The 26310-nt window shown below is 46.6% G+C and overlaps 1 protein-coding gene across 2 annotated transcripts in view; it reads left to right on the top strand.

The window, feature by feature from the left end:
* Positions 1-2497: 2497 nt before the first annotated feature.
* The window catches only part of Ints3 (integrator complex subunit 3), a 41065-nt gene continuing 17252 nt past the window's right edge, over positions 2498-26310 (top strand). For both annotated transcript variants that reach the window (XM_052179924.1, XM_052179925.1), the window contains exons 1-9: positions 2498-3259; positions 9523-9606; positions 11891-11974; positions 18707-18820; positions 19073-19157; positions 20720-20786; positions 23119-23263; positions 24224-24353; positions 25711-25808. In XM_052179924.1, the coding sequence (XP_052035884.1) occupies positions 3113-3259; positions 9523-9606; positions 11891-11974; positions 18707-18820; positions 19073-19157; positions 20720-20786; positions 23119-23263; positions 24224-24353; positions 25711-25808 (954 nt within the window). In that variant the 5' untranslated portion in view covers positions 2498-3112. The remainder of the gene's footprint in view (positions 3260-9522; positions 9607-11890; positions 11975-18706; positions 18821-19072; positions 19158-20719; positions 20787-23118; positions 23264-24223; positions 24354-25710; positions 25809-26310) is intronic.

Raw genomic sequence — 26310 nt, forward strand, 5'->3', positions numbered from 1 at the left:
ACTGTAGTTTATTTCCTGACCAAAGCACCATGAAGGGAAGCAAACTTTCCTATAAAAAAAACTTGAGTCAGGCAATTTTGTTGTTATTGGGTTTTTTCCTTCCTTCCTTCCTTCCCTCCCTCTCCCCCTTCCTTCCTTCCCTCTCCCCCTTCCTTCCTTCCCTCTCCACCTTCCTTCCTTCCTTCCTTCCTTCCTTCCTTCCTTCCTTCCTTCCTTCCTTCCTTCCTTCCTTTCTTTCTTTCTTTCTTTCTTTCTTTCTTTCTTTCTTTCTCAAGACAGGGTTTCTCTGTGTAGCCTTGGTTGTCCTGCAACTCACCCTGTAGACCAGGCTGGCCTTGAACTCACAGAGATCTGCCCGCCTCTGCCTCTGTTGGTATTAAAGGCGTGCACCACCACCTCCCCATTCCCTTTTGAAAAGTCTGCATGGTGCTTGTTACCCACTGAGGGTGCTGGGGACTGAACACAGCTGTGCAGATGGAAGATGAGCACCCACTCCAGCCCCCCACTACACTAACTTCTATACAGTGCTTATTTAAAGATGCTATAAGGCACAAGTTGTGGTGGTGCACACCTGCAGTCCTAACCCTTGGGAGGGTCAGGAATTGAAGGTCATCCTCACCTACATAGGAACAAGTGTCTCAAAAAACAATAAATTGTTAGTATTCTGTCTAAGCTCCACCTCACACTTACCTGGCAACAGCCAGGTATGCCACGCCCCATAGACCTGGCCCACTATAAAAGGGGCTACTTGTCCCTCCTTTCTCTCTCTCTCACTCACTCACTCACTCACTCTCACTCTCACTCTCTCACTCTCTCACTCTCTCTCTCACACACACACACACACACACACACACACACACACACACACACACATATTGCTCTCACCTCTTGGCACTCTCGCCTCTCTGCCCCTCTTGGGCTCTCTTCCCCTCCCCCCCTCCACGTGGTCATGGCTGGCCTCCACTTCTCTCTCTCTCTTTCACTCTCTCTCTGCCTCTCTAATCCTCTGCCCTGAATAAACTCTATTCTATACCTTGTCTGTGTGCATGTGTCCCTCAGGGGGAAGAGGTGCCTGGGCATGGGCCCACCTAGGCACCCCCTTCCCCCCACACTGCAGTGCCACACTCCCTAAACCCCCCCCCTCTCTCTTTTCATTGGTGCTGAAACTCAGGAACAAACCCATCATAAATGAATTTTAAAAATTGAAAAAGCACATGGAAGTTCACTGGCAGGGCATTTACCTATTTTTGAATCCCTGGGTTCAGTCATCAGTACCACAAACAAACCCAGCACAATTATACATCTTTTTTCCTTCCTTCTTTTCTTTTCTTTTTCCATCCAATACATGTGTCCCGGGTATATTAAGCTATTGTAATGACTTATTTGTAGTTCAGAGGCTGAATCAATCCTTTACATCTAGAAATAATTCAACGCTTACTCGGGAGGATTGTAGAATGCTGGAAGTGTATTTGGAGATCGGCCAGTCAAGGTCTTATTTGTAATTAGGATACAGAAGTCCCTGGAAGGCTGAAACAGAAGGAATCCCACAAGTGGGGCCAGCTTGGGTTCAAGAGTGCTTCACTCCCAATACAGTAGCTATGGAACTTGGAATTCTTCCAAGGACATTGTTAACAATTTACCTGGGCACTGGCCTTGAAAATGGATAATGCAGGAAAATAGGCCTATATCTATGAATGGTGGAAGGAAGGGGAGCTTCCCAAGTGTTAGGATTGCAGCATATATCACCACACCCACCTGAGAGCTGTGTACACCTATCCGTTCATATGCCTAAAAAGTTCTGTTGAGATGCACGATAAAAGAACTCTCATACAATCAAGCCCTACTAGGATCACAACAAACCGCAACACTCTCAATGGATTGTGTGTGTGTGAATACAAAAGGCTTCGGTGACATTTGTCAGTCCCAGAGCCTCAAAAGACGACGAGGTCCCACAACTTAGTAAATTGTGTTAAAGCTAGTGCTGGTAGGATTTTAATTATTTGGTTTACACTAGTGAATCAATGCACTTTTTTGTTGTTTGCAAATTCTTACAATCGCACACCCAAGAGCTCACACTCGGGTGAGGGTTCGTAGTTCAGGAAGTAGCTTCAGACCCCGAGGGTGTTTGCTTCGGGACTGCGGATGGGTTGGAGCTCGGTTGCTCCTTTTCCTGACCTGCCACTTACGGGTTAGGTTTCCATTCTCCCAGACTACCCAAGGGCAACGTTCTGAGCACCTGAAGAGAGTGGAGCAAGAGGGAATGGTCGCGCATGCGTGCTGGCGCGCGCAGGCGCAGCCCGGCTTTTTCCGGATCGCCCAGCACTAGCACCCACTCCTTGCCTCCCGTCCCGCCTCCAGATGCAGAGGAAGGATGCGATTGGGCACACTTGTTGCCCGTCAGACCAGACTCAATTCTTCTCCCTACAATTGGCAGCCCGGGAAAAGGCCAGTCCATCGTCGTCGGCTTACTCCTTAGAGACCTGGCGCCACCGCGGAAGCCGCTATTGGCGGACGCCCGGGACCGCGACTGCTCACTTCCGGCGCCGGCGACGACTCTGCCCGCTCGGGCACTCTCAGCCTCCCCCGCCCTTCCACCATGGCCGCCTCTGTGTGGTGTGGGGAGAAGCTGGTCCTCCCATAGCGCTCCTGCCGCATCCTCACCCGCTAGGGGCCGGATTCCAAGGAACCGCGTTTCCCAATCCCGCCGGGAAGGTTTCCCACCCCCAATTCAGGGCCAGGACTCCTTCCCACACCTCGAGAGGCAGAAACTTAGGGTTTCCCCTCCTTTCAGGATTAGAAGCCAGAGGGTTTCCCCCTCCACTTCTGCAAGGGCAGCAGCCTTGCCCACCTCCGTGCCGGGCGTACGACCCGTAGTCTACTGTACTTCTGCGCTAAAGCTTTGCCCCAGCACGGCTGCTCCAGAGGGAGCATCTAGAGAAGCCGCGCGTTCCCCCTCCGCAGGAGAGGAGGCAAGGGTGCGGAAAGCCAGGCCTGTCGGCCTCCCTCCCACTTGTTCCTCTTGCTCCTCGTCCTTGGCAAGCCAGAGTTCTCCATTTCTAGGACTTAACACCCGTCTACTCCCTTGACCTCTTCCGGTCTCCTGGCTGCAGCCATGGAGTTACAGAAGGGAAAGGGGACCGTAGCAGCTGCTGCATCAGGAGCAGCGGGAGGTGGAGGAGGAGGAGCGGGAGCAGGAGCCCCAGGAGGGGGGAGGCTGCTACTTTCAACCAGTTTGGATGCCAAGGATGAGTTAGAGGAGGTAGGTGTGGGGTGTGGGGAAGGGAGTAAGGAATTGGGTTGAGGAGGGATGCTGGATCGGATATAGGGTGGGGGTGGGGAGAAGAGGCCTTCAAGTTTTTTTCTAAGGCAGAAACATTGCTCTTGCTTCCTGCTCCTGGAGGAAGAAGTGTGGGTCAATTTCCTGGACAGGTTGCCCTAGTAACAGCTGCCGCTATTAAGAAAATGGGTGTGAGGGGTGTTGGTTACAGAAGGGATGTAGCATCCATATTGACCAAAGTTATTTTCATTTCTTCCCACATACACACCAATAGCTATCTAAAATATCCACCCTATTTGAGAGTGTTAAGTTGAAAAGTATATATGTGTTTACAGGCAGGTGTCTGAGGATTGGCAACTTCCTACAGACTTGGCCCCTCTTCTTAGATGGTATCATTGACTGGGTGTGGATACAGACAGTTGTCAGTGATTTTAACCGAGCATTTATAGAGTAAGTGAAGACTTACAAGTAAGTAGTATCTAATACCAGTCATAGCAGTGGGGTGAGCCAGTGTATAGGGGACTGCTTTCCATACACACACTAAGGAGAGATCCGGGAAGCAGAGGCAAGTGGATCTCTGTGAGTTCGAGGCCAGCCTGCTCTACAAAGTGAGTGAGTTCCAGGACGGCCAGGGCTCCAGAGAGAAACCCAGCCTCGAAAGACAGACAGACAGACACACACACACACACACACACACACACACACACAGAACATGAGTGAGGAGGCTTGACCCTTCCTTTACTTTGCTTGTTCTCACCCTGTGCTTGGTAGCCCAGGTAGTTAGTGCAGCCCCTTCCACAACTTACACACAGGAAGACTTACTTAGGATGTGTGACAGACTGAGGCAAGATTGTCATACTGTTTGTAAAGCCTAATGGATTCAGTTCAGTGGTTACCCAAGGACAGAGAGAGGAAATGAACAGGCCCTGTCTCCTCACAGGCCATTTTCCTGACACTGTCATAGACCTTTATCACATGCTAGAGTAGGCAGGTAAACTCAGAGTTGAAAAAAATGTTATTAGATTGCCTTGTGTGGTGGTTAACGTTTGTAATCCTAGCACTTGGAAGGTTGAGTCAGGAAAATGTGTGTGTGTGTGTGTGTGTGTGTGTGTGTGTGTGTGAGAGAGAGAGAGAGAGAGAGAGAGATATGAATGAACGAGAATGAATGGTGAGTGTGTGCTGAGTTCTAGGCTAGAGGCTAGCTGGAGCATCATTAGCTAGATCTTGGTACCAGAAACGAAAGGCAGAAAAAAAAAAATACTGTAGATCGCAAGATGATGGCACACACACACAAAAATAAACTTTATGGACCTGCACTCGAGGCACAGGAGTATTTCTGTGAGTTCAAGGCCAGCCTGGTTTGCATAGCAAGCTTTAGGACAGCCAAGATTACAAAGAGAGACCCCGTGTCAAAAGAAGTGAACTTGAATCAAAGTGGCCTTATAGCAACTTTGTGGTTTATCTACCAGCAGATGGCTGGCTGGAAAGTGAGTTATGTTTTCACTCTATAATTCTATATGCATTTAGAAAAGTATGCTATTTCTGTTCCTCCTGTTCCTTCTCCTTTTTCTTCTAATCAATTAAGGTGGGCATAATTAGAAATGTAAACATTACTTCTAAACCAGGCATGGTAGCTCAGGCACAGGTTTGTGATCCCAGCACTCCCAAGTGGAGGCTGAGGGAGGATGATTGTAGGTTCATGACCACTGCAGCACTGTGTCCTACCACAGCTACATTTTTTTTCCTGGTTGTTTGATTTTTTGTTTTTTGTTTTTTCGAGACAGGGTTTCTCTGTATAGCCCTGGCTGTCCTGGAACTCACTCTGTAGACCAGGCTGGCTTCGAACTCAGAAATCTGCCTGCCTCTGCCTCCCAAGTGCTGGGATTAAAGGCGTGCGCCACCACTGCCTGGCTTTTTTCCAGTCTCAATTAAAACTTTTTGTGTGTACGTGAGTGATAATATGTGTATGGGATGCACATTCTGAAGTGTGGTAGAGGTCAGAGAATTCTCCGTATGGAGTTATCTCTCCTTCCAATTTGCAGGTTCTGCAAGTTGAACTTGTGTTGCCATGTTTGTACAGTGATGAAGCTCTTTATCTATTGAGCCTGGTAGTCTAGCACCAGAGCTTCAAACAGTCAGTAGGTAGCTGACTGTCTCTGATCCTTCCATCAGAGCAGCTGAAAGACAAGAGATTCCAAGGTTGGATGAGAGTCTGTTGATTCTTATCTCCATTTCTATAGAATCCTATATAAATCCCTGATTTAGTTTGTACCACAGCATCTATACATGGATAGTAAGTGATGTGGCTGGAAAAGATGACAAGAGAGATCAGAAGCCTTTATGTTCTTGCCGTTTTAGACTCTGAGAATGAACTTTCAACTTCCTAGGGAGAAAAGGGAGGGGTTGTTTGTTTCTGTCTGATTTCTTTAATGGTGTGGATGCTTCCAGGGAGTCTCAAGCTCCCCCTTCCACACTCCACTTGCCTTTTGCATCTTCATTTTCCAGCGAGTCTCGCTACATTAGCCCCCCCCCCTCCATGGGTGTGGTTCTGTTATCCCACTAGACCATAGTGTGTAAGGGCAAGGCTTACTGGCCTCTCTTCCTCTGTGCCTCCCTGAAGATCTTTGCACACAGAAGTTATCGACACCTGTTGTTGACCAACTGTCCTCTGCTCGTTCTCACGTGGTAATTTTCCATCATAGGCCTATCTGTTTTCCAGGAAAATAGGTCCACTTTTTTGCCTAATGTGCTTAGAGCGTGTTGAGTCTGATAGGAAAATAAGAAGTGTGCACCCTAAGTTTATCATCTCAAGACAAAGCACCACCCAGCAGGAAGTTCTAAAAAGGTAGATGAGGGTGTAAAAGAGGTGATCACAGTTGAACGTAATTTGCAAAGGCCCCTCCCGGGCCTGGAGCAGGAAGCACTTGACACACTCACCCTGGACAGAGGCTGTGACTCTGCTGCCTGGGGAGTGTTTGTTGTGTCCCTTCTCCTCTTTGGCCCCATTCCTTCCTTTGAAGACAGGAGTGTACTTGACCATCACAATCCTAATTTGGGGAGGGAATGAGATAAAAATAGTGCCAGAGATTGGAGTTTAGAACATGTAGTTCCTAGTCTCCGAGGCTTCACAGCCCTGGCTATTCCTTTGCCAGGGAAGGACCAGTCACTTTGAAGTCAGGCCAAAAGCAGGAACTGTGGCCCAAAGAAATCAGAATATCTTAAAGACAGGTCTCGAAGTTACCTCTGGCAAGGTGGATATATCTCCCCACCATATTTACTCCAAGAAATAACTCAGCATGTCTGGGAAATCTCCAAGGAATGAGCCTAGAGTCATTTTTAATTTTTTTTTTGCCCCTTAAATTATCATTGCACATATTCTTGATTGTAAAATATAGGTCATTCCTTGGAATCTTCAGGGCTTTTGTCCCAGGTTTCTCAGAGGATGCAAGAGCCATTCCTGTCTATATTCAGCAATACAAAGTGGCTGTACTTGGAACCCAGCATGATCAATCACTTCTTACTGATGTGGGTTCTTAGAGATCGTGCAGGTACGACCACATTTTCCTTTTCTGGGCAGCCCACCTCTTAGATGCTATATGCCATACTCTTATTAGAGTTGGTACATTCTACCTGGCTGGGGCAAGGAAGTGGACTGGTTAGAGGGACTTGTCTAACTCAGTCTTCAGCCTCACACGTACACTGAGAAGCAGAGAGGCCGCCCTCCCTTCCACACACTGTTAGGGCTGTAATCATAGCCAGGTAGTTTTAGTTCTAGAAAAATGAGTTCCAGAGCTCCTAGAGATGATAAATATTTACTGAGCTCTCTGAGGTACGGTCATAGCTTATTCTGAACAGAGCCATCCTGCCAGCAGTTGCTGGCAGCTGCGTGTGTGACCTCATCGTTTCTAAGAGCCTCAGAGACTATAGGGAAAGGGTACTGTTACCCAATTATGCATCTGGTTTCCTGTGGCCTTTGAGGGAATGGTCCTTTTCTCACTCTAATGATTCCTGATAATTTCTCCCCTTGTTTGTTGATCTGTTTTGGCTTGTTCAGGCTGGCTTTGAACTCCTGACCTTTTTGTCTCCCTGCAAGAGCTGAGATTACAGACATGCACCACCAGGAGTAGTTTTAAATATGTATCTTTTGGTTTGGTTTTGAGACAGGGTTTCTCTGTGTAGCCCTGGCTGTCTTGTACTAGTACTCACTCTGTAGACCAGCCTGGCCCAGAACTCAGAGAAACCCACCTGCCTTTGCTTTCTGAGTGCTGGGATTAAAGACTTTTTATATCCAGAAAAGTCATTTTTGTTTGTACTTCCGTTCTTTGAAAAGGATTGTCCTCATGTTTCTTTTTGTCATTGAGTTTGTCCGCTCATTCAAATTCTGGACTCTACTTTCTATATCCTTAGTAGGGCCTCCCTGTTTTAAGAGTCCATTCTTGACTGGGCACTGACCCATAACATTGACTCAGGCCTCTGAGCAGAGCTTAGAACATTGGGAGGAGCCTAGAGAATCTGTGCTCAACCCACAGTCTCATGACTGTTAAGGCACAAGGAGAGACTTAGCCAGCATGTGGGGCAGGTAGGGCTTTGTAGCTAGATTTGCACTCTTGGTTCTGGCTCTGTCAGTCAGGCCTCCCCCTTCTCTACTAGGTTGATCTCTTCCCTTCCCTTCCTTCCCTTTTTCCTTCCCTTTTCCCTTCCCTTTTCCCTTCCCTTTTCCCTTCCCTTTTCCCTTCCCTTTTCCCTTCCCTTTTCCCTTCCCTTTTCCCTTCCCTTCCCTTCCCTTCCCTTCCCCTCCCCTCCCCTCCCCTCCCTTCCCTTCCCTTCCCCTCCTCCCCTTTCTCTTTCCTCTCTTTTAGTTTTCCGAAACAGGGTTTCTCTGTGTAGCTTTGCGTATCCTAAAACTCACTCTGTAGACCAGGCTGGCTTCAAACTCGGAGAGTTTGCTCTTCTACCTGCCTCTACCTCCAGTGCTGGGGTTAAAGGTGGGCGCCACCATCACTAGCTCTCTTAAGGCAGAATCACAATGAAACCTTTTACTACTTGGAAACTTACCCATGTCCGATAGTAGAGGATTTTCTGGAACCTTTAAGGACATGCTACTAGACGTAGTGGCTAGAGAGCTGACAAGAGGCTGAGTATGGAGTAAACTTATGTGCTGCTGAGTCTTATGACCGAATGCTGCCAGTTAACCTGGGATGGATACAGGTGCCAGCAAGATCTAACCATTGGGACAGATGACGCTCCAGACCCTGGTGACTGTAGAAAGAGACAAGGTTTTAAAAGACAGAAATTCCAGCCTCAGGTTTTTTCCTTCCCACACTTATATAGGAGCTAAACTAGGTGATAATGGCTCCCAGAGCCAACGGGTCAGGAGAGTCACAGCTCAGCTTTCATGTGATCACACGGCTCCTTCCCACAAGTACGCACTTGCTATTTATTAAGGCCGAGCCTGCTGATCTGCCCTAATTTGTAGCTGAACTGCTGTTGGAGATGAAGTTGTTAATGTCACCTCCAGACAGCTTTAGGGTGGATTTAGGTTAAGGTTTTGGACACTCCTGTTGCAACATAATCTACCCTCTGTTTTCTTAACTTTTTTTTTTTTTTAAAGATATTTATTATTGAGCCAGGTGGTCATGCATGCCTTTAATCCCAGCATTTAGGAGACAGAGGCAAGTGATCTCTGAGTTCCAGACCAGGGCCTCATCTCTAGAGCAAGTTTCAAGAAAGTCAAGGTTACACACTCTATCTCAAAAAAAAAAAGTAACAAACAAAAATTTATTAGTATTATTGTTTTGTTTCAATTTTGAGACAGGGTCTCACTTTGTAGACCTGGAACAAAGCTGGACCTAAAACAATACCTGAACTTAAGATTTATGTTTATTTTATGTGTATGAGTGTTTTTCCTGTATGCCTGGGCACAAGCATATTGGTGCTGGGACCTGAATCTGGGTTCTTAGCACGAGCAACCAGTTCATTTAGGCAGCTCTTTAGCCGCACCACTGTGGGTCTTACCAGGGTAATCATAGACAGCTCAGGGTGGCGGTCAAAGGAGAAGTGTGTTCGTCACATTTGTTAGTGGCCATTCTATTTGAAGAGTTTTTCTTCCTTTCTTTTTTCTTTTGTTTTAAAGTATAGTAGAAGAATGATCAAGCTTGAATTTTTAAAATGTTTTGGGGACATTGTTATGATATACTAGGCAGTGTTATGATATACTCTTCATTTGTTCTCATCCCTCCCCCCAGAGGTTGGAAAGGTGTATGAGTATTGTTACATCGATGACTGCTGGTGTCTCCGAGAGAGAGGCCAACGATGCTCTCAATGCGTATGTAAGTACCATGTCTTCCTTACATCCGTTCTGCTTGGGAAAGCTCTGAGATGCAGACAGGAAAGTGGAAAGATAGTGGCCAGGACTTAAGGGACTGAGATCACATCTTGGTTCCCTAAATCAGGTTTTACTCTCTCACTACCAGAGTCTATTTCTTGGAGCCTTTTTTTCTGAGACCATATTTCAGTGTATAATGCATACTAGCCCTTGAGAATAGTTTGGAATCCAGGCTGGTGTCATACTCAAGGTCCTTCTGCCTCAGCCTCCTAAGTGCTGTGATTAAGTGCTGTGATTACAGGCTGGTGCCATCTTGCTTGACTTATATAACAACTTATAAGCTCAATTATTGGCCAGCTAGGTGGCTCAAGTACGTTAGGGGCTTTGTATGCAGCCCTGATAACTTTGATTTCTCATTCCTGGATTCTACAAAATGGTAAGAGAGGACTGACATCCAGGAGTTGTCCTCTGATTTTCTTTGACAGTTTGTAAATTCTTGTTTGTTTATTTAGACTTGGTCTTAACCCTGGCTGACCTGGAACTTGATTTGTAGGCCATGCTGTCCTGAAATTAAATTACAGCATGTCTCTGTTTCCCAAGTTCTGGAATTAAAGGCATGTGCCACCACACCTAGCAAAAACTTTTCCAAGATTGAAAAAAGTGTAAAGTCCTAGGACCATCAATATGTCTCAGCAGACAGTGGTACCTGCTGTCAAATATGACAGCTTGTTTGACCCCTGGGACTAACATGGTGAAAGGTGAAAGGCCACTCTAGCAAGTTATCCTCTGACCACCACATGTGCAACGTGGCATGCATGCACATGTGTACACTAAATAAAGTTTTTGATTGTTTTGTTTTTTCAAGACAGGGTTTCTCTGTGTACCCCTGGCTATCCTAGGACTCACTCTGTGGATGTGTCTGACCTCTAAGTCATAGAGATCTACCTGCCTCTGCCTCCTAAGTGCTAGGATTAAAGGTGTGCACCACTACTACCAGGCATAAATTAAGTTATAAAAGAAAAAGAAAAATGCTTGTCTCGTAGTTTTATTCTTACATACATTTTAACTTTTACCTCTCTTTCAATCAATGCAGTTACATAATTTTAAATAGCACATGTGGGGCTGGAGAGATGGCTTAGCAGTTAAGAGCACTGACTGCTCCTCCAGAAGTCCTGAGTTCAATTCCCAGCAACCACATGATGGCTCACAACCACCTGTAATGGGATCCTATGCCCTCTTTCGGTGTGTCTGAAGATAGTAATAGTGTACTCATATACGTGAAATGAATGCAATGAATCTTTAGCTAGCACATGTGAGGAATTTATTTAATGCAGTTATGAGACGCTCAGTGGGTAAGTGTCTGCCTGCAAGCTTCACTGCCTGCCTGAGCTCAGTCCAGGAGACCCACATGTCAGAAGGGGAGCCAACATCTACAGAGTGTCCTATGACTTCCAGGGACACATAGACCATACTAATTAGTTAATGAGAAATTATTTAGGTAATGTGCTTGGGTTGATGATCAACAAGAATGGCTGTCTGAGCACGGACCCCCTAATAGAATTGCAGCACATGCGTGTAACCCTGGCCTGAGAGTGGCCTGTGGTGGGGATGAAGCTTAATTGGCTGACTGGCCAGCTTAGCCAAATCTATGAGCTTCAGATTTAGTGAAAAACCCTATTTCAAAAGTAAATGTAGAGATTGAGTGAGGAAGATACCCGACATCTACCTTGGGCCTCTTTGACTGTGTGTATACAACATACATGTATTATATACACATACAATACCATACATATACACAGATAAACCTAAAAAATTTAAATAATGACATGTGCAAAAATACTGTAGTGAATCCTATTATTTTTGTATGCTAACTGAAAAAATAGTTTAAAAATAATGTAGTGGAAGCTTACAGAATAAATATTTAGGAGTTACTTGCAAATTACCAGCTATTATTTCTGTGTTGAAGTCCCAGAGGTTCCCTGGAGTCTGGGTGGCACGGATGAGCCCCCATTGCAGGATCGTCACAGCTCCCTTGCTTTCTGATCTTAAGCACTCTTGTACTTTCTAGCTCTAGGCTTTTAGAGAAAGCACTGAATTTCCCCTTTCCCGCCTCTCTCCTGAAACAGGCGCCTCATTTCTGTTAAGAGACAGAAATCATCATATTGGTTGATTATCAGTTGGTTTCCCCATTAAGTGTTACCAAGAGTCCTGAGACTTCTCAGAGAAAATTGTGCTTGTTCTTCCTACATGTGAGTGACAGCTAATTCTTTTCCTCTCTTACCTCCCAGGTGTGCAAAGGACCTCCCCAGCATGAGGAGATCTGCCTCGGCCTGTTTACTCTTGTCCTCACTGAACCTGCTCAAGCCCAGAAGGTAAGGCACCTCCTTCCCTGGACCCATTTAAATCTAGGAACCTTTTACTCATTTATGAAGTTACGTCACACTTTTTTTTCTTCTTTATTTATTTTAATTTTTGGTTTTTCAAGACTGGGTTTCTCTGTCTGTATCCCTGGCTGTCCTGGAACTCTCTGTAGACCAGGCTGGCCTAGAACTGACAAGAAATCCATCTACCTCTGCCTCTCAAGTGCCGGGATTAAAGGCGTGCTCCAGCTACCACCACTGTTAACACTCTGGATAAGAGCTGAACCACTATGATCACTAAATGTGTTCTCTAGTCCTTTATTCTCAGTGAATTCATTAGTCTCTGGCTAGAGTCGTTTCTGTCTCCAGATGGTAAAGCTAAAAGGCAAGAAAAAGGCAATCGGAGAAAAAGGAAACACACAAATGTTAAGGTTTCAGGTGTAAGACTACGAAGTGCAAAATTGACATTTAATCTGGGTATGGAGGAGATGGAAGACAACCATGCCCATGGGAATTCTTATCCAGAAGAAGAGGACCAGTAGTCCTTGGCAAAGGGACAGAAAACAGGCTTAAAATGGTAGCATGTAACCTTTAGATTAAATGACTTAATGTAATAATTAAGAAGACTCTGGAGAACAGTGGGGTCTGACTTCCTAAGAGTATTGCCAGGAAGCAGCCTGGCCTTTTCATAAACAGAAGAGGCTCCAGTGGGGCTCAGGGCCAGGCAGGAGAGTTCCTCAGCTTCTGTTCTCTTTGTAAAAATGAGTCTTCTGTTTGTTCAGATAGCCCCTCCTTTGTATCTTTGGAGTCTTGGCATAATGAGTTAAAGTTTGTTTGGATCTGGCTGGAACCATCTGACAGAAGGGAGAAGTGTGGAGGGTTGGTTCATGGCCTCTCTCTGAGCCCAGGTGGTGTGGAAGAAAACAGATTGGTTCTTTGCCTACTGTTGTAATCTGCTCTATGCATCTCAAACCACTATGGCTTTTGTAGCTTTCTCCCCTCTAGACTGCAGGCCCCCCATAAAGTGCCTTGGGATTTAGCTATGTGGTCATTTGTTCAGGGATAACCAAAGGAAACTCATTCTCAGAGATGCAGACAGGATGCTCCTGGTATCCTGACGGGGGTGGGGGAGGTGCTTACATCAACAGAGGATTTGTGGGTACAGAACCCTGCTTTCTAACTCTCTGATGCAGCTTTTGGTGCCTGTAAAGGTGAAGGAGGACAGCAGCTCTTAGCCTAGGCTAACTTTCCAGGAGAACAGCCAGTCATTTTGAACTTTGTTAAATAGAATTCTATTTGTGCTTTTTTCCCTTTTTTTTTTTTTTTTGAGATATTCCAAGATGACCTTGAGCGCTGGTTTCCTCAGCCTCCCAAATGTTGGGATTTCACTTCATACTGAATTTATCATTCAGATCTTTAGAGATAAATGTTTGACATTATTTTGGTTATGCTAAGAAATAATATGAGCTCATTTCTTAGGAAATTCAGATTTTAAGGAAATTGTTGACAGAGATTAAGGTGGATGAGTGGGGGCTGTGGTTTAACTTTCTCTTGTGTACTTTGTTTTTCTCTTCAAGACAGGGTCTCTCTGTGTGGTCCTGGCTGCCTGGAACTCGATCTGTAGACCAGGCTGGCCCTGAACTCAGAGATCTGCCTATCTCTGCCTCATGTCTGACTTGTATATATTTTTATAGGTATTATAATTAAAATCTGATTTAAGGGCCAGTGAGATAGCTCTGCTGGTAGACATACTTGCCATAACCCTGATGGCTTGAGTTTGATTCTTAGAACTTATGGAAGAGGTAGGGGAGTGACTCCCAAAGGGAATCTAGCTTTTCTCTCTCTTCCTAATAATACATAAAATAAAGAAGTTTAAATCTGATTGGATATAGCTCAGTATGAGTGCTGTGTGGTTTGTGTGAAGCCCTGGGTTGAGCCGGGGTTTCCTCTATCCCCACAAACTGGGCCTGGTGGTCCATGCCTGTAATATTAGTATTTGGAAAGTTAAGATAGGAAGTTAAGAGCTACATATCAGCTGGGCAGTGCTGGCGCATACCTTTGATCCCAGCACGTGGGAGGCAGAGGCAGGAGGATTTCTGAGTTCAAGGCCAGCCTGGTCTACAGAGTGAGTTCCAGGACAGCCAAGGCTATACAGACAAACCCTGTCTCGAAAAACCAGGAAAAAAAAAAAGAGCTACATATCAAGTACCAAGCCAGTAAACTAAATAAAGAAGTAAATCTTTTAAGAAAGCAAAATGGCTGGAGAGATGGCTCAGTGGTTAAGAGCACTTAATGCTCTTACATCACAGCTCACAGCTGCCTGTAACTTTAGTTCCAGACACCCCCCCCCCACACACACACACACACCACACACAATGTACGTAAACTCACACTGGCAAACATGCATACAAATAAAGAAATGAGAGGCATCAGGAGGCCAGCCTGGTTTACAGAGAGTTCCAGGACAGCCAGGGCTATTCAGACAAACCCTGTCTGGAGACAAACCAAAATCCAAAAAACCAAAAAAAAAAAAAGGAGGTACCAGGCCAACATTACAAAGTAAGGTGTTACCTACAAAAGCCAAACAAACCCAGTAACACCTTAATTATCTCAGTGCAAACTAGCCTTGCCTTCTGGACAAGTTTGTTTCAGGTGAGGTCTAAGTCGCACCTCAGTGAGCCTCGTGAGGGGATCAGGCTGTGTCTGCTCTCTTTTTTTCCTGGCTTGGCACTGAGAAGCCACAGAGTTCTACATTGTAAATATGTATTATGCCATGTCTGTGGCCACCGAGTCTAGTAAGAGCCAGAGTATTCCACTTCTTTGCACTGTGCATGTGCAGCCCATGTCCTCCAGGGAGGTAACCATCTCACTTTCGTGACTGAGGACGGCTGCACCAGGTCCTTGCACATGTGGGCCTCGTCCAGCTTAATATCCCTCTGATGACTCTTTCACCGATGCTGTGCTGTCTGAATTAAATGTCTGGAGTAAGGGCTGCTTGAGGAACTGGTGAGCAGGGGCTGAGCTGGGGTCTAAACCATGCAGGTTCTAGTAGTCAGTTAGAAGGTAACTGGAAAAGCTAACGCTAGTGCACGGATCCCCTCAAATTTTCCCACTCAGTGCTAGCCCTTTTTGGCCTAAGCTCTTTTTGCAGACAGCCTGTGTGATCAGGTGCTGCTACGTCACGGTCTTGGCAGGGTCTGGCTAAAGGGCCACCTCCGTACCACTCCGCCCTTCTCCCTTAGGATCCTCTGCTCTTGTCTGTTTCTGCTTGTGTTGTTTTTCCTCCCATCTGCTTTTCTTCCAAAACAGTTAGCAGACTGTCACAGGGGCTTCCACAGCTGGCAGCACAGGGCATGTGGTGTTCTTGGCAGCCAGCTCCATGTTGTGAGCAGTTACATCAGTAAAGATTCCTGGTGGACATGGAGTTAGGCAGGGTTACTGCTCTTCTTCTGGCCTCATAGCGCCTAAAGAATTTGTCTTCCTTCCCTGTCCCGAGTCTGTCTGCATTTGTGCTATTACATACTTCATTTTAACAGACAAGACTCTTGTGTGGTTAGCTCAGCATGGTTTCTCTTTCTCCCTTTGCCTCCCTCATCCCTAGACATTCTGACATACCCATGGGAGTCTCTAGAGCAGCATGTATGCAGAAGCTCACTGCGGGCCCTTGATTTGTTCTGTTTCCTTGTGGTTTCTGTTTTTAATCTCTCAACAGTCTACCCTTGGGTAGAGTCAAAGGATAGAGTTACACTCTTTGGAGTGTGAGACTTCAAAAGTGGCACGTGTTGGTGTTTCCATCAGATGAGTTAGACATGAGGAAAGAAGAGGTGGGAGGCTGGATGAGAGCCCCTCTTCCCCCCAAGGCTGAGGAGCTCCTGCTACTGAAGGCCATGCTTTAGAACGCTTAGTGTGAGAGAGTTTACAAATGGGGTCTTTTCTGAGCTGTCATAATTCTTTCCTTTGTCACTGGCAGTCTTGTCTTAGTTTTCATATTTGTGTGCTTAGGATGGAATTTGGAATTAGGCTGCCTGGCTCTGTTGTTTGTGGCAGGGTCTTCTCACGCTGCGCTGTCTGCGGTAGGATTATAGCTGTGCGGCCCCAGCTGCATTTTAATGCTGGCTTTCTCCAGTCTCTTCCGTTACCCCAGACAGGCTCCTTCCTGTCCTCTCCTTCTCCTGTTCCTCCTCTCCTCGCCCTCCTCTCCTCTCCCTGCCCTCCTGTCTTTCTCCTCTTCTCCTGTCCTCCCTCTCCCTTCTCTCCCCACTCTCCTGTTTTTTTCTCCTCCCGTCATTCCTTGAGCCTACTTCCTCACCTGTACAAATACAGGAAATAATAAGTAACATCTTCCTTTTTTCTTTTTAGCATTTCCCCCCCCCCCCTTTTTTTTTTCTCAAGACAGGGTTTCTCTGTGTAGCCCTGGCTGTCCTGGAACTCACTCTGTAGACCAGGCTGGCCTTGAACTCAGAAATCTGCCTGCCTCTGCCTCCCAGAGTGCTAGGATTACAGGTGTGTGCCACCACTGCCTGGCTAGCATTTTTCTTTCTCCAACTTCTCCCAGATCCTCCCCATATCCATATCCACCTAATTGTATGTGTTCTCACTCTTCAAAACAAAAATAAAACCATAAAAAATGTTGGGGGAGGGGAGCTGGAGAGATGGTTCATCGGTTAAGAGCACCAACTGCTCTTCCAGAGGTCCTGAGTTCAGTTCGCAGCAACCATATGGTGGCTTACAAACATCTGTAATGAGATCTGACTCCCTCTTCTGGTGTGTCTGAAGACAGCTACAGGGTACTCATATAAATAAAATTTAAAAATCTTTTTTAAAAAATGGTGGTTGGGCACATGCCTTTAATCCCAGCACTTGAGAGGCAGAGGCAGGTAGATCTCTATGAGTGCCATGTCAGCATGTTCTGGTTAGTGAGTTCAAGGACAGCCAGAACTAGGTAGACACCCTTTCTAAACAACAAACAAAACAAATGAAAAACCCAAAGATACAAATGAAAATCAAAACAAGTAATAAAAACAACACACTAAGAGAAAAGGTGCCAAAGACAATGAAACAGAATCCCCATAATAAAAGAGCAGGGTCTGTTCTAAGGTGGCCCATTCCTCCTGAGCATGTGCTGTCTCAGTGTGGGGCTGGCACACCCTGTGGGGCTGGCATGCCCTGTGGGGCTGGCACACCCCATGACGCCACTATAATTTTCCCTTTGCCAGCAGCTATCAGTTGCAAAGAGATTCTTGGGTAGGGACAGGACCCTGTGTCACTATTATGATATACCCCTCTTCCCTTCTTTCTTGACAGGATTTCACATGGCTCAGACTGTCCTCAAACTTTCTAGTAGTTGAGGGTGGCCTTGAACGCCTGCTCTTCCTCATACCTTCCAAGTGCTGAGATTATAGGCCCATATCTGCACACATGGCTTAGTGTTAATCTTGATGTCTTCTGAGGTTTCTATCCAGCTAAGAAGCTGATGTCTCCTTACGTTTTACCCTTTTAACTGAGTCCATGACAGGATAGAGCTCAGCAGGTGCAGGAGGCAGCTAATGAGGTTCCCTAAGGCCTGACCTCATAGAAGAAAGAAGCAGGGTAGAAAAAGGTCTGAGAGAAGGGAAGCAGTGACTCAGAAGAAACTTGCACAGGTCCTTATCCCCCCAGGGTGAGGATGCTAAAGCCCCCCCATCCTAACACATCATACTTGGTAAAAGCAAAGGTCATTCAAGAGAACACAAGAAGTCATTTAGTTAATAAAGTTCATGTTTAGGGGCCAGCAAGGTGACTGAGTGGGTAAAAGCACTTGCCACACAGAGCCTTCCTCTGACCACACACTTACAGATGAAAATAAAGGTTTGTGGTTTGTTTTCGTTGTTGTGAGACAACTTTCTCTATGTAACCCTGCTGGCCTTGGACTCCCTTTATAGACCAGGTTGGCTTCACAGAGGTTTATCTGGCTTTGCCTCCCGCCTCCTGAGTGCTAGGATCAAAGTGGTATACAACCGTGTCTGCCTAAGAGAGGCAGTAGTAGCACATACCTGGGACCTCAGGCTGAGATGGGAGCTCCAGGGCATTCTGGACTACAATGGAAGGCTCTGTCTCAAACAAAAGCAAGTGTTTGGTTTTGGTTTTAAGCAAAGGTCTCACTTTGTAGCCCAGGCTAGCCTTGAACTTGTGATTTCCCTCTCTTAACCATCAAATGCTGGGATGGCTTGTAGGCACACACAGCTATATAAAGCTAAGAAAGTACAGTTTTGTTTCTGTTCTTTCTCCCAAACCCTGATCATTTTCTATTCTCTTTGCTGCATCTGGCTGGGTTACAGCAAGTCTAAAAACCTCTGGGTTTCTTTTTGACTTTCACCCAAACCCATTTTTCAGTGACCTTTTACTGGCAGATAAAACACAGATGGCTTCCACCTGGGTTTGCTCAGCTTGTGGCATCAAACAGTATGACACTTGCTGAAAAGGGAGGTTGGGGGACAGGGACAGGACTAGGAGCTCGTCCCAGCAGACTTGCTTGCCTTATTAGAGAGTCTTTTAGTCCTTCTTCCCTAACCCAAGAGGCATAGAGGGTGGGTTTGGATGGAGGAGCCCTGTAGAAGACAGGGGGAGAGCACGGTGCTCCACTGCCTCCCTCAGCCACCTCTCAGGGTCCTCACCTTGCTATGTAAGAGAAAGGGGTTGTGGTTGGACAGGGCCATAGGTCAGCGGCTTCACTCACTGGCTACTCACAAACCTTACTTCTCACAGTGTTACCGGGACTTGGCTCTGGTGAGTCGTGATGGTATGAACATTGTCCTGAACAAAATCAACCAGCTACTTATGGAGAAGTACTTGAAGTTGCAAGATACCTGCCGAACTCAGGTAAGGCCAGAAAGAAAAGAGAGGGGGCGCTGGAGTGTCACCAGAGCACGTGCCTAGCACACACAAGGCCTGGGTTCAAGCTCCAACTACAGACTAGAAAGCAGCTCAGAGGTGCAGGGCAGGCGGGGGGGGGGGGGGGGGGGGGGGTGAGCCTCCTAAGGAGAGGGCTGGGATGCAGCTCTGCAACTGTGCACCAAACTGTGGTTCCTTTTCCAAACTCACATCTCTGCTCTCAATGTCTTTTTCCTTTAGTTGGTGTGGTTGGTTCGGGAACTAGTAAAGAGTGGAGTTCTGGGAGCTGATGGTGTTTGCATGACATTTATGAAGCAGATTGCAGGTAAGCTTGTTAGCTAAAGCGTTAGAAGAAAGGGAAGGAGTCCAGAGATCAGTCTAGGCAATGAGAAAAGGTTGAGGAACTCAAGTGACAGGGTTTGGACCCTAGTGTAGATGTCTCCTGGCCACATATGTTGCAGGAAAAAAATCCATTGGAAAATCAGTTTTGGATTTTGGATTCGTGAGTCTTGTTTTGATTTCTGTCCTGCTAAATTAAGACCTGACCAGGTGTTTGGTCTGTGTTAGCCAGTCACCTCTCTGGAGTTGAGCACACTAGATCAGGGAGTGCAGAGAAAATTGAATGAAGCCATTTGCCTTTTTGATTTTCCTGGCTCCGCCCCTGTTCTAAGCACTGGGTCCCTAGTGATTTTGGCATCTGACTGGAGCTAGGCTGAGGGACAGCGTCACAGAACAGTCCCTGACATTTAGGGGTTTTTAATCTTCGCATCCGTGACATCTGTCTGAGATATTGAATATGAGAAAGACGGTCTGCCCAAGCCACCTCTCCTGCTTTGAGATTGCTTGTGTTTTGTTTTCTTGATTAAAAACAAGAAACAAAACAAAGTATTAATAATAATAGATAACAATGAGGCCTACTCTGCAGCTCCGATCCACCTTTGGTGCCTGGTTTTTGTTTTGTTTTGTTTCCTGTGGTGATAAGACCTTTACCTAAGGCCTCGGCCTTAGGAGTTGAGGCAAGCACTCCACCTCTGGAGCATACCGCTCCCAGCTCCACCCCTCTCCTCTCCTCCCCTCCCTTTTTTTTTCTTTTTAAATAAAAACGTCTTGCTATGTAGCCCATGCTGGCCTTACATCCACAGTCCTCCTGGGACAGTTCTCACCATGTGCATGGTGCCTGGCTGTGCTGTGCCTTTTCTTGAGGATCTGCTCGGACACTGAGTCACGGCTTCATGTGTATGACCCTCATCTTTGTGGTGCGACTAGGTGGACATAACTTTTTCCCTGAGACCCAGAGCAATGTGTAGCATCGGTGTGCTGAGTATTGATTTTTATTCTTTCTTGGCACTTTAACTGCTGACTCTCCAGCCCCATTTCTCATCCCTCTATTTTTGTCTGGCAACACTGCATTTTAATTCTGCTCCAGGGAGTTCAGTAGTGAGATCCACAGGCTGGTGTATAGATCCCCTTAGTCTGTCAGGACGCTGACATCCGGCCCTGACAGCCAGATATGACTGCAGCCTGTCAGCTGCCTGCATCTCATAGGCCCTGGTGCAGATACCACCTTTGCTCTTCAACTGGGCCTTCTAAGGTCTCTTTTTCTCAGACATCATATTTCAAGGACAAAGCATTACCTCCAGTTCTGGAGGATAGAACAATATCCTCTCTAGTGAGAGGCCAGTTCTAGAACATTCTTTCCCTCTCTCTCTCAAGGCAAAGGGAAAAAATTTTAAATCCTAAAAGAGAGAATGGGTTATTCTAGCATCAGGGCAGTAGTGGTAGGCGAGTGGACCCTCAGGATGACTGAAGAGCTTTATTCGATTAGCTGAGTTGCTAATTAGAGCTACTTTATTCTGATTCTTCCCCCTCCCACTCCCTTGAAATCAGGTGGCGATGTTACAGCCAAAAATATCTGGTTGGCAGAAAGTGTTCTGGATATCCTGACGGAGCAGAGGTAGAGTCTACCATGAAGGGTGGGGCCAGAGCCAGATACGGCCGTGAGGGGTGTGAGTATGGGACCTGGGGAAGGATGGCTGGTGCCTCAGAGCGCTCTGAGGCAAGGGGAGGCACGGCAAGCCTGATGGTGGCAGAGGAAGAACTAAGGCCAAAAGATGAAGGACTGGGAAAGAAAGAACTTGCTGCCCGGCGGTGGTGGCACATGCCTGTAATCCCAGCACTTGGGAGGCAGAGGCAGGCGATTTCTGAGTTCGAGGCCAGCCTGGTCTACACAGAGAAACCCTGTCTCCCTGTCTCAAAAAACCAAAAAAAAAAAAAAAAAAAACCTTGCTAAAATATCTCAGAGCCCAGAAAATCTGGTTTCATCTGATAAGGGTTTATTTTTGACCCAGGCCTCCTTGGAATGTTTATATTTGGGGGGACTGAGAGGGAAATGAGCTCAGCAGAGGGGCCCGGCGAGGGGCCAGCCAACCGCAGGGCTTGGCAGGTGCTCTCCTCCCTCTGAGCCTCGGCCCAGCACAGGCTCTATTTTGGAATGGCGCAGGGGCAGTGTAGGTGACTGGGGGTAGAGAGCCCGCCTTTGTCTCCTTTTCCCCAACCAAGTGAGGGGCACTGTGAGGGCCGTTCTAGGTTGTAAATGTGCTATGGCTCCCCCTTGATGCTACAGACCCAGTTTCTGCATCACTTCTTTTTAGTGTCTCTTTCTGAGTAAGGACATCAAGTAGCCAAATGACTGAGGTGCCTAAAATCGTTCATATTCATTTCAGTTTGAAAGAATGGTTCTCTTCATAATCTAGAGCTGTGTTCTTCCCAGTCCCGCTCTGTAGTGCCACCTAGTGGCCTAGGGCCAGGTCGTCACACTAGCAACGGGGCTTCCTAGGAGTTTCTTACTAGGCCTCTGCTCTTTAGGTCGCTGTGTTGCTCTGCTGCCTTTGGCTTGAGGCTCTTCCTTCCGCCTCCCTCTCTTCATTATGCCATTTGTCCTTCGCTTCTGCCAGTGACCTTCCTCCAAAGTGATTCTTCTCATTCTGTTTCTCATGTCAGATTCTGTTCTAGCCATACCTTAAAGCTGAATTTCCCATACAGATGTCACATAGCAGCCACATTGCTGCCTGACCCTGTCACACTTTTGGTGAAAGGGAATACCTTGGCGTTTAAAACTGTGTTCTAGCTTACCATCCTGTTTTCCTAACCTTTCCAAGTGTTTTTAGGGATGCAGGGGTAAAAGGAAGCGCGTGTCCTTGGCTAGCATTTCCGTTTTGTGAGAACAAAAGGACAGTAGGACACTACTAGGCCTAGTAGTGCATGCATAGAGTCCGAGCATTTGAGAAGGAGACTGAGGCAGGAGAATTACTCTAAATTGAACTCTAGCCTGGGCTATATAGCAAAACTCTGTTTCAAAAACCAGCTCCCATATACACAAAAGAAAAAGAAAGAAGAGAAGGCCATGGCCCTGTAGTTAATGAAGTGGCTTGATTATATGTCCTGAATCAGGAAGTTGCCTGGTTATATTAATTAAGCTCTTCCTCTAGTTCTCTGCCTTTCAGCAGGGGTGTCAAAGCAATTACAGACTTGGCACTTAGAGGCAGCATTAGTGTGTGGGGCCCTCCGCACTGAGTCTTACCTCTGCCCCTTTTGAAGCAGTTGGGAACAGATAATGCTTTTTAACACTGTTTTCCAGGGAAATTCCAAAACTCTGGGGAAATGGGCTTTGCCATCTAAAATCAGATGCCTTCCCCACACCCCCAAATCCTTGCAGATTCTGGGTTAGGGCAGGTGACTCATTATCTGAGGGTGGGGTTAGTGGTTAAAGCCAGGGAAAGGTTTGTGGTTTGGTTGGCTATAATAATAAGCCTGGTAGAGGGCTAGCACAATGTGTTCTAAGAACTCCTGGCCCTGGAAAGGTCCTGGAAATCCCCAGAGGTCTTTGCCTCACACTTAAGAGAACTACTGACAGAAAACACTGTAGCTCAGCAGGAAAAATGTAGCTTGCCTCTCTCCCAAGCCTAGCGTACACCACCTCAGATCTGGTGGGCCTTGGCAGTTGAATGAGTTAGCAAGCACAGTTATTTTATTGGCAGCCGTGAATGTATTTACGTTATAAGAGCTGATTCATTTGGTACCTACCTTTGTGAGGCATCTCCCTGGTGAGGAAAAGTAGTTACCTTTACCTTCCTTAGTCAGCTCATAGTTGGATACTAACAGGCAGAGAAACCTTCAAAAGACAGAAGACATTATTCTCAGTGTGTGGTCATCACAGAAGTGTGAGGTGCAGCTGTGGGGTGAGGCGGTCTTGGCACGAGGTGGTGCAGCGTCTTCCCGCCCCGCAGGGAATGGGTGCTGAAGAGCAGCATCCTCATCGCCATGGCCGTGTACACCTACCTCCGCCTCCTTGTGGACCACCACGGCACCGCCCAGCTCCACACCCTTCGACAGAAGGAAGTCGACTTCTGTATCTCCTTGCTTCGGGAGCGGGTAAGGGAACCCAACAGTATGAGGAAGTGACGCCCCATGAGGTGTGGTGTCCCTATGGCCTTTGTGCTTCTGGGCCAGACATGCCTTGGTAGAGGTGCAGGTGGTTCAGATTAGCATTTCCACCATCCCTACACGGCTCAAGAGCAAAGCACGGCTCCTAGACACGTCAGCTGCAGTGCCGGGGTCCTCAGGGCACTATGCTCAGTGTCAGCTTACAGTGATGTACAACAGACGGCAGCTATCGTGTGCCCGCTGTCACATGAACCCACCTCCCCCAGAAGTAATTGGTGTGTTTACTTGGGTGTATTATGAATTATTTACTATAGTTTCTCCCAAGAGAGATATTTTAGATCTAAGCTATGAGGACACTGACTACATAGGAAAAGTTAATTAAAAGAAATATCAGAAGCCGGGCAGTGGTGGTGCACGCCTGTAATCTCAGCACTCTGGGAGGTAGAGGCAGGCTGATTTCTGAGTTCGAGGACAGCCAGGGCTACACAGAGAAACCCTGTCTTGAAAAACCAAATTAAAAAAAAAAAATTCAAAATGTTTTCACATAATTGTATAGGCACATGCTGTTAATCAGTATTGTTTAGACCATACAGTTACAGATCATTTCTTTATAACAAATTGTCTTTTCTGATGGACAGAATGAACTTTGGGGTAGTATATATGTGGGCTCCCTTCCAGCCCCATACTTTCAGAATCAGTTCCTTTGAACTGAATCCAGGAGAGGAGAGGGGACTTGATGATGAGGATCTGCATGGTCCAGCCATTCCCAGCCCCTCTGTCCTTGTGAGGTGCCCCAGCCTCCACCTTCCCTCCCCGAACAGTCCCCTGCTCCACAAGAATCGTGTTAGGGTTCCTTCATAGGGCGTTTTCTTTTGTCCTTCCCCCAGAAGGGAACAAGCCATGTTTTTATTCTCTCTGCTCCCATTCTCCAATCTCCCTCCTATCCAGTTTATGGAATGTTTGATGATTGGCCGGGATCTTGTAAGATTACTTCAGAATGTTGCTAGGATACCAGAATTTGAACTACTGTGGAAAGATATCATCCATAACCCTCAGGCCTTGAGTCCTCAGTTTACAGGTAAGTAGGCACCTGGGTATGCCCTATCCGTATGTATGTCCTGATTGGATTTGAAGGGGCACAGTTGGCCTAGAAGAGATTTTAGTAGTCAGGGAAAGCTTGAGATAGGACGCAGTACGCCAGTTTCATGTGGATGTGGGAACGGCAGAGGCTCAGAGCAGCTCGTGCTTCCTGGCTCGGCCTACGTGCCTGCTTTCAGTTGCCATTGCTCCTAAAAAAGAAAAAATCAGAGCCGGGCATGGTGGCGCACGCCTATGATCCCAGTACTTGGGAGGCAGAGGCAGGTGGATTTCTGAGTTCCAGGCTGGCCTGGTCTACAGAGTGAGTTCCAGGACAGCCAGGGCTACACAGAAAAACCCTGTCTTGAAAAAACAAAATCCCAAAAAAAAAAAAAAAAAAAAGAAATGTAAAGGACAGTCATGGGACAGAAAGATGTCCTCCCTTCCCACCATTCCTTGTCAAGGTGATGACCAAAAAAGCTTTATTGTGGTAGACGGGGAGTCAACAGACTGTCCAGCTGGTCTTGGAAGAGATGACCTCCAGGATGTAGCTCAGTGATAAAGCACCTACAGTGTTGAGTTTGATTTCTAGAGCTGTGGAAAAGAAAAAGAAATAGCCCTGGCTTCTTATTCCAAAAGGGTGTGTATGTGCATGCTTGTCTGTTTTCTCCTGACAATGTTTTCCTTGTCCTTTTAACTTACCCAGAATCCTGTTGTATTTTGAATAGCAACTCTGTAGCTTCATTTTTTCCCCTCACACCTCCAGTGGTTCTGCACAGCACAAATGTGTGTGTGCACGCACACAAGCTAAAGCTGCCATCTAGGACCTGGGAAGTGAGGACAGAGAAGACAGTGCTACAGTGTGATTCTCTGCTAATACCTTAGCATGTGTTGGGTTGCCTGGCTCTGTCAGAGGGTGTGTGCAGCTTATTTAATTGTCTGTACAGCCCTTAAGAGATTTACAAAGATTAAGGCACTTGCTGAAGGCCACACAGTAAATAACAGGAAGGATTTGACTACAGGTCTTTCTGACTGCAGTGTTTATGGCTGTACCACACAATCACATTGGTCCTAGGATTTCATAGTGTCACTCTGAGTAGCAGGAAGGCAGGTTAGGAGTCATCATATTTCCCCCTGAATTTCCCACTTATTTCTAACTCTAAAATCATGGGTGGCTGGGAGGCCAGTAGTGGAAAACCACTGTAGTCGGTGTGAATGGTGGCAACCTTGTATGCCTTTGCTGGCCGTCTCTAGGGCTTGCCTTGGATAGGCCTGTGAGTTAAAGCACACTTGCCTGTTGTCTTGCACCTTCCATTTCTCTGTGTGGTCCTCACACTTCTCTTCTGCCTTTGGTTCAGGTATCTTACAGCTACTTCAGTCAAGAACATCCCGGAAATTTCTAGCCTGCCGTCTAACCCCAGATATGGAAACGAAGCTCCTCTTCATGACATCCCGGGTGAGATCATCTGTGCATAGGAAGATGGGGTACAGGGTCAGGTGTTAGTTGAGCCCTGTGCAGATTTGTCACTGCTGCCTGCTGACCCACACGAGAGTGACTAAGTAATGTCCCTTACTTTTTGCTTCAGTCTATGCTTACACATTACACAGTGCAAGAAAAGAAAAATTAGAAGTGTAGTTGAATAAGCAAGACAAAATTCTAGCTCTTTGGATGTTTTGTTTTTAAAAGCAGCCCTGCCAGTGATTGTACAAAGGTGTTCTATCTGCAGTATAGGCCTTTTGATTACCAAATATAGTTGCATTGTGGTAAAACTGTCTGAAGACTGTGGTTTTCCCCTCTCTGAGGATGTTTGTGGGATCTGTGTTTAGTGGACTTTGTAGACAGCTCCTCTGTAGCCAGCCTTCAGATTTCCAAGACAGCACAGAAATGTTGAGACTCTGCTGCCTCTTGTAGCTACTTGCCAAATGTTACAGTTTAAATTAGTAACCAGGTGTGGTGT

The sequence above is a fragment of the Apodemus sylvaticus genome, chromosome 4, assembly GCF_947179515.1.
Source record: "Apodemus sylvaticus chromosome 4, mApoSyl1.1, whole genome shotgun sequence".
In the NCBI taxonomy this organism is placed as follows: Eukaryota; Metazoa; Chordata; class Mammalia; order Rodentia; family Muridae; genus Apodemus; species Apodemus sylvaticus.